The 9,899-nt window shown below is 35.8% G+C and overlaps 1 protein-coding gene across 1 annotated transcript; it reads right to left on the bottom strand.

The window, feature by feature from the left end:
• Positions 1–334: 334 nt before the first annotated feature.
• Positions 335–9,899, bottom strand: LOC100262286 (probable ubiquitin-conjugating enzyme E2 26). Its single transcript, XM_002282368.5, has 8 exons — positions 9,651–9,899; positions 9,457–9,571; positions 8,167–8,304; positions 6,865–8,058; positions 6,718–6,781; positions 6,289–6,428; positions 5,872–6,183; positions 335–1,008 (listed from the first exon to the last, which is right to left on the bottom strand). Exons 1-8 carry the CDS (start codon positions 9,689–9,691, stop codon positions 685–687), a joined length of 2,328 nt encoding a protein of 775 aa, XP_002282404.3. The 5' UTR covers positions 9,692–9,899; the 3' UTR covers positions 335–684.

Raw genomic sequence — 9,899 nt, 5'->3', positions numbered from 1 at the left:
AAAGGGCTCGTTCGATCCCCGAATGCGAATTTAATTATTAAATAAGTTCAAAATATGTAAACTTTCAACTAATTTTAATTATATTTTTTAAAAGATATTTAAGATAATATTTTTAAAAAATTTACACTATACATAAACATAAAGTAGCTTCATGAAAAATAAGTCAAGAAAACCGGTTTTTCATAATTGAATTTCCAAACATAGTCTTATTCCTAAAAGCCAAAAGAAGTAGATAATCTATACGCCCATTCATCTTTGAAGAAAATCGGCCTAGTAACAGCTGTTTTTAAGAACAGTTTATCAGCAACCACATGAATAACAACAATACAAAGACTGTCTTAAGCTTGGATTTGCAATTCTAAACCGATCCGGTCCATGACAACTAGTCAGGATTAAAGCATTAGCATGAGAAGGATTAACAATGATGAGCAGCATCTTATAGATTAAGATTAGGAGCTCTTGCATCAGTTCTTCTATTATATACTAGGAAATGAGATAATGGACTCTCTCTAGCCCCATCCATATATCTACACCTATTTACAGCCATCCATAAACATTTCTATACCGATATTAGTATCAGCATTCCATGCTCCATAATTTAGTCTAAACTATAAGAAGATCCAAGACTCCATGTCTTAATACACTGAAAAAGCTTTTATGCCAAGTTGGAAAAACGGCTTCTAATCAAGAGGCGATAATTACTCCCTTAAGTGACTTGCCCGCTCGTCTGTTTAATCTTTCTGGAGGAGGGGGTTTCTCAGGTTCCTTGGTTAGGAATTTTTCACAGCCAGTAGCTCCAATATTTGTGAAGGTTTTCACAAGCAAGTTGTTGAACACAGCCAGATTGTCCTTGAACCTCTTGGAGCAGCTCTTGTCACCCTCATCGACATCTTGAACCCCACCTTTGACGAGACAACCCACTTGGGCACCATCCATATAGGCTTTGCATGCCACTAAGATGTCGTGAGCATGCTTGCAGAAATGCCCCAAAACGAAGTCCTCAAAATGCTGCAGCCAAACATGAATTACAGAATCAGTGCAATTAGATACTGAATTTCAAGAAAGAGAAAGCAGCCCCATTGTGGACTTCTCGCAATATGAAGACCCTTGTTCTAGGGCAAAAACACAGAGCCTTTACCCCAGAAATTGTAGTTAAATTCTATCAGTAGCCAATTGCAAGAGAACATGAAAAACTATGTAATTCAGAAAATACAGTGGTGGTGGCACATGTTGATGGGAAATTGGCACGCAAGTGAGATCCTACTCAGGTAATTTGCAATCCAAGAAAAAATTACTTAAACCTTGAATGGAAACAACAGAAAATAAAAATAAAACAGTAATTATTCACTGCTATGATTGTGTATAAGTATCATGCCACATGATACAGTGTAAACAGTAATTAGCCACAATTGCATGAACAGTACTGGCTAAGGTAATAAGAACTACATTTGAGTTAAATAAAGTGACTTTGTTGGGTAGTTTTGTTGTAGTCCAACAAAACCAATACCTCTCGAACGTGGTGCATGACTTTTTGTAAGTATATAGCAGCTGTCCATATTCATAATAGCATACCGTATGCCATTGACAGGAACATATCTCTACTACATAGGAAGTGTAATGATTTAGGAAATATGATTTAATACCGTTAATGAGCAATGGCCTTTTGAACCTTCAGATCAATGCATGTCTTGCAAAGGACAATGCTGAGATATTTATAGAAATAAGGGCACAAGTTCACAAAGAGTAAGCAGGATATTTCTTGAGAGAACAAAATCATTATGTGTGTCTATGAGGGTGTGAGTGGGTGGGTGAGAGAGAGCAAGAGGGTAACAGGCAATTCTAAGATTTCCCAGCCAACCAACTCATAAAGCAGACTCAATTTTATTCATTCAAGAAGTTATCCATATACTCCAACAATTTTTTACGCAAGTAAACTTCTATTAAGAGACCTAGTCAGTACAATAACCAAATAGGAGCCATATTTCCAAAAAGATTAGAATGTTCTAAATGCAAGGCTGCTTCCACTCCCTGATTAAACCTAGATGTAGGAACACAAGAAAATATAAATAAAAATGGAAAACTAAGAATTTATTGTTATAATATCATGAACAGTACCAAAATGCTACTGTAACCACCTGCTAGAACTTAACTTTGAGATGTTACTAATATCGATCAATGATCACCAAATCTCCTTTCATTTTTTCACGATGGGTAACCCTTTGTCATGTTGTTGAGCCTGAAACCTACTCATCCCCATCCAACCCCTAGCCAATTAATCCCAAACTTCAGGGGCTTAATCTATTACTTATTTAACTAACTAGTAAACCTACATGTAGATTATTATTTCCATATGAACAATATCCCTAACAGACCAAAGCTTCCCTTGTTATCATGCTACAAATCAAAGGTAGGACAAGGTAATAGATCAAAATAATAGCTTTTTATTTTCATTGGTTATTCTAGCATTATCTAAATTTAAAGATTTTTACACTTTTAGGACTGAGATATGTATGTTACATGCATGCACAAAGAACCACTTATCAGAAGAAAAAAAACATGCATGCACAAAGAACCACGCCCATGACCAAGATACAAGTATAAAATTAATAGGGAGTGTAAGAAAAGCAATAATTCCAAAAAGCCAGTGAAATTTTTTAAAGAAGAACAAGAAATTGACTAAATGTGAACTTGACCAGGATGCACAACCAATCCAAATTTAAAATACAAGAAAAAGGGAGGCTGCCAGACTATTGTGGCTATTACATTGGTAAGCTTTCATTTCATGATCCTTTTTCAGTGGAAAACAAGTTGTTCACCTACAAATCAGGCCTAGAAAAGGGGGTGTCAAACTTAATGCTGTGTATCCATATGAGGAATTGGGGGCAGGGCGAAGAGTGTAGGAATTGCCTTTACACATCTGAAAACTATCATAAAATCCTAATTAAAAAAGCACATTTCCAAACACCCACAAATCCCTCAACCTTAAACAGAGACTTTATTAAGTAGTCTTTCAAAATTAGCTCATTTCTCTGTCATACCCAGGCACCAAAATAAGCATAACAAAGTTAAGTTCATAATATTCAGTAACACTACTGGGTATTCTGATAGGTCACTAAAATTCTCCTTCTTCTGAGTATTTCTGTTAACTTATTTTGGTTGTTAGTGTCTAATCATACTACTAATCACAAAATTATCCAATATGTGTTTTGAAGTAAAAAGATACATCATGGATGATTAAACTAGAGCTAGAAAACAATTCAAAACACAAACCCTCTTGAAACCATGTAATATTCTATCTCATGAATCAAAGAGACTAGAGGTATGGAGAAGATTTAAAACATAGAAAGTTCTATAAAAGACCTTGCAATGTATTTTTCATGACTCGAGGAGAACTTTCTACTTTTGCAGATAAGATGTGACCCTATTCTTCTTCCCAGAAATAATTCTTAGAAACACTAATATGTTGCTACAAATTATCTTCACTCTCTCACGTAAACTGTGATTCCTATATCGATGACTAGCTCTAACAAGCCTAAGCTTTGCATTTGGCACACAATCCCCTACAAGTACCAAAGCAAGAGAATATCAATGTTGGAGATCTTTATCAATAGCAGGATATCAATATCAATGTGAAAAGAACAGTTCAGGAAAAATATAAGTAGAGAAAGGGAAAGCTTAGGAAAAGCTAGGGCAATGACCAATCTAAAAACAAAACCTTGCCAAAAAACCCTTAATAAATAATTACTGTCACATAGGCAAAGTTTGATAGAGCATATAGAAAACAACCATATGAAATACCATTCAGGTGTCTAAAGTCCAAAAGCAGTACCAAATGACAAATGCTGTTATGCATGAGAATATATGAAGTTTTATTTATTTAAAAGACAAATAATTTTCCCCTAAGCCATATTGTAAATTTATTTTTTGAAATAAACATGTTTACAAAAATCTAGAGAAAATGCATTATCTACTCCCTCCCTCCTTCCTCCTATTTCCATCTCCGTCCTATTCATCCAAACCCTAGAACACAACATCAACTTAGCATCACAGTGGCTCACTGACATCACACATATCACACGTTAAACTTCTTCATTCATCCAAACTTTTTAAGCCTTAATCTGACCTTTTTGCAAATCCCACTGAAGCAGTAAGTGACCCATTATCTCTATCTGCTTGGTCTTAACACTTATAAACCATAGAGTGGCTTCTTTGAATCATTGTGGCTGCATAGTTTTAAAAGGTGCAAGGCATGCCTAAGAAGCAAAACTCTACTACAGCTTAGGCACAAAGCGCAACATAGGGCATGGGCTTGAGCAAAGAGAAACATGACCTAGGATGCATGTCAATTTTATAAAATATGATTCAAAATCTAACCTAATCAATGAAAAATTTAAGATTCCAAACATTTAAAAGAAACATTCAACAAAAAGTAATGAAATTATACAAAATCTAATATACAATTAGAAATTTCAAAGGTTTATACTTAAAAAGAAAAAGTGAAGTAGCCAAGGTATGCCTCTCTCCAACAAGGCACACGCCTTGGCAGGTGAGGCACTATAACTAAGGAGTGGTTGCACCTTGGGCCTAGGTGTGCTTAAAACTATGTGTGGCAGTTTGGAGATGGTTTTAAACTATGATCTCTCAGTGTGTTAAGCCACTTCTTTTGCCCCTCTGCCCTTTTAAAGAACAGCAACCCACAAGGGCTTGCTTAGTCTGGTTTGAGGTGTTCAAGCTTTTTTTTCCTTCTGTGTTCATGAGTTTTAAGCAACAGCAACAAGTGAAGACTTTCTCATTTCCTGAGAGTTTGATACGACTTGTTAGAGCAGATGATATGTTTAAATTTAACCTATTAATGCAAAACATTACTATCTGACAGATGATACTTTTCATATGTAGCACTAATAATTGCCATGTGGTTTCCCATCCATAAAACTCATTAGGCCTATCTGGTAGGGAAATGAAAATGGCTTCAGAAACAATTTTATTATCAGAAATTAAAGTGGAAACAATAAATATGTTCATCTTGGGTAATGTTTATCGTTAAAGTGCTTCCATTTTTTAAACACGAAAAAACAACACATTTAAGTTTCTCTAAATTTACCCACTTTCATGAATTGTTTTTCAAAACAGTCTCTTAAAGCACAGTTCTGTGTAATTATATTTCTACAATTTCAACATGAAAAAACCAGTTTTCATTTCCTCTACCAAACAGGTCTCCAACTTTTTGGAACCAGAATGCAGGATTCCTTCTTGAAAGAAATTAAAAAATATCTCTCTCTGAAGCTGAGCTACCATACACCGCCCTCATAAGATGATAAACATTATCTAACAATCCATTGGTAGGAAATGCTTCAAACCAGAATGTAGGATTACTTCTTGGAATAAATTAAAAAAATATCCAAGGTGAGACACCATACACTGCCCTCATAAGATAACAAACATTATCTAACAATCCATTGGTAGGAAATGCTTCAAATGCACCCAAAACACACACACACACACCATGAAGTCCTATTGAATCCATGCGTATAAGAAATGATTGGCACATATTTATAAGCATTCCTTCTGTTTACCTGTTTTCTTAAAAATCCTCACAGATATGCTATTGATGCACTATAACATATGGTAAACAATCTATTTGCTTGGTAGAACTCCATTTTTTTTGGCCCTTTATATCAACAACTAAAAGGCTGTCCCTAAATAACTAAAAATTTTCAGCAATTAGTATAAAAGGATTACATTAACCATGATTGCGATTGAATGACTAAATTTCTTGAAGTTTTTGTTTTATATCAATCTTTATGTGCAAATGATATCATAAGGCCCAAACTACATAAAACACCAGTTAAAAAGTTTGTAATGCAATTTTACCCTTGGTGGCTTCTTCATCGAATATAACATTGTCTTCAATGATAGGATAAATGTGTTCTCATTATATTGCAGGGACCGCTTCTCACCACTGGCTGAACCACTCATACATGCAAAACCAGGCTCATTGAAAAAGGGCTTTGCATTCAAAATCAACCCTTGTATTGAGACCAGAACCTGCAGCATGGTCGATAAACCAGGAATCCACTTCTCATTCTGGTCACCAGACCAAGTATTTAGAAGGCTCAGGCATACTTTCCCATTATCATACAGATTTGGGTTGAGTCGAAGGCCACCAGAACGGTAATGGACAAGCTGTCACAAAAATAACCTAATTGTCAGACTTATAGTGCCCCAAAAAAAGAGGGCGGGGGGGAAGGATAACCATAACCTGCACATATTAAATTTTCAATCACATACCGGTGGCGCATTAGGATAGTCAACAGGAAAGAAAACATCAAAGAAGAAGAGACCATCATGGTAGGGAGTGCCCTCTGCTCCGACAATCACTGCCCTCAAAAGATCTATTCGTGTTTCATAAACCCTCACAGATATTGTATCTGTAGACATGAAAAAAATACAAACTTAAAGTAAGACAATTTCTACACACAGAAATAGTCAGGTAGTAGGGGGAGCAGGGCTGCAGGATAACCCCCAAGCCATAGTTTATCCCTCAACTGTTGTTTCCCTGCACTGTACCCCTTAAATTTAATTTCAATTGAAACTAAACTTACAGACCAGAACAATCAAAGGGTTGATCAGAATTGATCAGAACAAGTGACTCAATAACATGTCAACAGAACAACCACTTGCATAATATAATAAGAAACACAAAGCCTAACAACTAACCTGGCAAATCTTTCTCCAGGATCTTCCACTCCTCCTGAATTTTCTTTGCCCAATTCTTTGATGGCTATCAGAAAAAGAATAAACAAAGATTACGTCTATTCAGAACTAAAGGAATGAAAAGCATGAGATCTTTTAAACTACAGTTACCTGTGTATGTGAAGAACCATTGCAAGAATAATGATGGTCCGAATGATCTTGGACAGTGTCAAATTGTTTGAAAAGTCGAAACTTATTGAGAATATCATCCTTGTTCCTGCCCTTTCCCCTGTTTGGGATTGTTTCAGAAGAGATTGCTGAACTTCCTGCAGCAGTTGCATTTGCATTCTTTGGACTTCCTGCATGATCCAGAACCAAAGAGTAATCTGCGTCTTCCTCAGGAACGATATGTGCAGGATCAAATGGATCATAAAAATTGAAAAAAGCTGGATCGCCCATAAAAGATGGCTCCTTGTTCGATATGGAAGAGATGGGAGGAGATGGCCACCAATATGGAAATTGCTCTGCTCCAGGAAGCATTTTCAGAGAGCCCGTCTGTGCATGGAAACTAGAATGACTTGAACTACTCTTACTAGCTGGTTTCTTCATACCGACACCAACAGGAGAAGGAGATCCCCATGTTGTCCATTCAGGAAGGAAATTCACTGCATCCAAGTTATCCAACTGAGTTTCAGAATTATGAGAACCATTTGCAGAAGTTGGCATCTTTTTTCTTTGTGTAGGTCCCAAAAACTGCAAAGCTGTAGACTGTTCTAACCCAGTAGAATGATTTGCAGTACCCATTTGGGTTAGTGAACTTGAATAAGTTGAGGCAGCAAAAGGATTTGGCTTCTTTTTAATTTGGCCAGCTTCTGGATATAACCAGGATGAAGACGATTCCAACTTAGGTAGCTGACTCACAGCATCTACTTGGATTTGTGAGCTTGTACCATTAACTGAAGTTGGTCCTGCTTTAAACTGGGCAGGTTCAGGAAACCACTGATTTAGAGACAGATCAATTGGTTGGGTTTGCTTATTTACATAGGATGAAATATTTGCAGTAGATGATGACTTCTTCTTACTTCGGGCAGAAACTGGCAGCCAGGGAATAGGTGCCTCTACGCCAGGAGGAATATCCACATTATCAAAATGGGCTTGCAATATTGCATACTCATCATCATCCATAAAATCATCAGAATAAATATCAGTATTATCATCATCATCATAAGATAAATCAGACACAAAACCATCTATATTGATGGAACTATGTACTCCTGGGGCAAAGCTCTTGGAAGATGGAAATCCATCTAATGATTCAAGGTTTACTGCAGTAGTAGGACTGGCATGATTATTTGTGACCGCATCCTTTAAAAAAAAAAAAAATTGTTTAATAAGCAATTAACAGCAAGGACTGATTGCTGAAAAGAAATAAAATTAACCATCACATGGCACACATCATTACAGATCAGTTACCTTGGCTTGGTAGTTGAAATAACCATCAGAAACATTTTTTATTGCCTTGCCTTTATTTCTATCAACTTTCTCATCAATGATCATAAGATCAGAAGAATCTTCATCAATATCGATATCAATTATTTCATGGTGATTAACCTGCAAGAAAATGGTGAATTCAACAATTACCATTTATATGCAATGAATAGCATTCCTAGACACATGGTTTTCTTCTTATTAACATATCATTACTCAATCACATAACATAATGTACCTTGCCTAAAAACTAATAATTTGACCCGCAACAAACCCCCCACCCCAACAAAAAAAAAAAAAAAAGAAAAAGAAAACTTTATTCAAAGCTAAAGAAAGTTGGCAGAAATCAGAAAGAAACATAAAGCTATTTAGGACATAACAACTTTGTGCAATCGTAAAAAACTAATTTACCTTTGGGTCCTGGGCACTTACAACTCTACATATATAAAAGTTTACAATGACATCTTTTTTTGTAAACCCTAGGAAAATTGGCATAAATATATGGAACACACTCACCAGAATTGCTATATGAAAACAAAAACCATAAGGGCTTTCTATTCCATAATGAACTTATTTCACGTCCAAGGGAACTCAAATGCCTCATCCTTTTTGCTAGATGTCCATTCTTACTAGGATTTTTTATTTTTTTTTTCCACCATAAACCACAAAAATTTTATGCATCTCCAATATCAAATTATTATTAAGTAATGGTTAGTAACTCATCATAGTGCACTCTTCATATAGAAGAGTAATGATTACAAATAGATATCGAGGAAGAGCCAAAAAAGTAATTTTGCATCATCCAGTCAATCATCCAAAAGAACAAGGAAGATTAGTCCTTTGAAAAAAGAGGCACTCCTCAAACATTATTCACAAAAAAAAATGCTGTCAACTATAACCAAAAAGAAGTATTTCACAATCCATTTCTCTATACCAAAAAAACCCTAATTAGTTTAAATATATAATCACATTTGATCCTCAAAATTCAATGAACAATCAATGAAATACCCTAATCATTATTGAGTAACTACATTACAACAAAATTAAACCAATTCAGTTATATCATCACAAATTCCAAAAATTTAAACCAAAAAAATTACATTAAACAAATTCCCAAAAGCTAAGCCAAGAAAATAACATTAAATCAAAAATCCAAACAAATCATCCTCGAATTCATCGATAAATACCATTTCACGAAAAATTATCATCCGATCAAATACCAAAGAAAAATGACAAGAAGAGAAGCCATCAATCCGTGAAAAAAATGCTTTATACCTCTTTCTGCTTGAGCTTCTTAGAGTCAGATGACTGAGAAATCAAAGCCGGAAGCTTAATTTCTACCACCTCCGGGTCCATTACAGATGAACTGCTACCAACGAAGACTCGCTTTCTAGAGCGAAAGACACAGATACAGTGAGTGATAGATTGTGAGAAACAGTAACAAATAGAAAACTGAAAGAGACAGAGACTTCGATTTAGGCGTGTATCGGCCAAACGGCGGCGACTCCATGAGCCGATGGTTACGGAGAAGAAGGGGACGACGACGACTACGGGAAGCGGCTCCGGCGCGGCCCTGTTAGCGGCTCGATTTGAATATGCTATTATGCGCCGTCTGCTTCGTGAATTCTGTTGTTTGCAGAAGGCCAAAAAAAAAAAAAAAAAAACTCTTTAGAGAGGAATTTTTTCCCTTTTTAGGTTCGCGCCTAGCGAAGGAAATC

This window comes from Vitis vinifera, chromosome 19, assembly GCF_030704535.1.
Source record: "Vitis vinifera cultivar Pinot Noir 40024 chromosome 19, ASM3070453v1".
NCBI classification, from domain to species: Eukaryota; Viridiplantae; Streptophyta; class Magnoliopsida; order Vitales; family Vitaceae; genus Vitis; species Vitis vinifera.
Note: the sequence above shows the minus strand (reverse complement) of the source record. Positions and strands in the feature narration are given on the sequence as shown.

Coding starts and splice junctions, on each gene's coding strand:
- LOC100262286 (XM_002282368.5), bottom strand. CDS start 9,691: ATGGAGTCGCCGCCGTTTGGCCGATACACGCCTAAATCGAA. Junction 8,305..9,456: donor AGAAGCTCAAGCAGAAAGAG/GTATAAAGCATT, acceptor ATTTTCTTGCAG/GTTAATCACCATGAAATAAT. Junction 1,009..5,871: donor CGATGAAGAAGCCACCAAGG/GTAAAATTGCAT, acceptor GTTTGGCTGCAG/CATTTTGAGGACTTCGTTTT.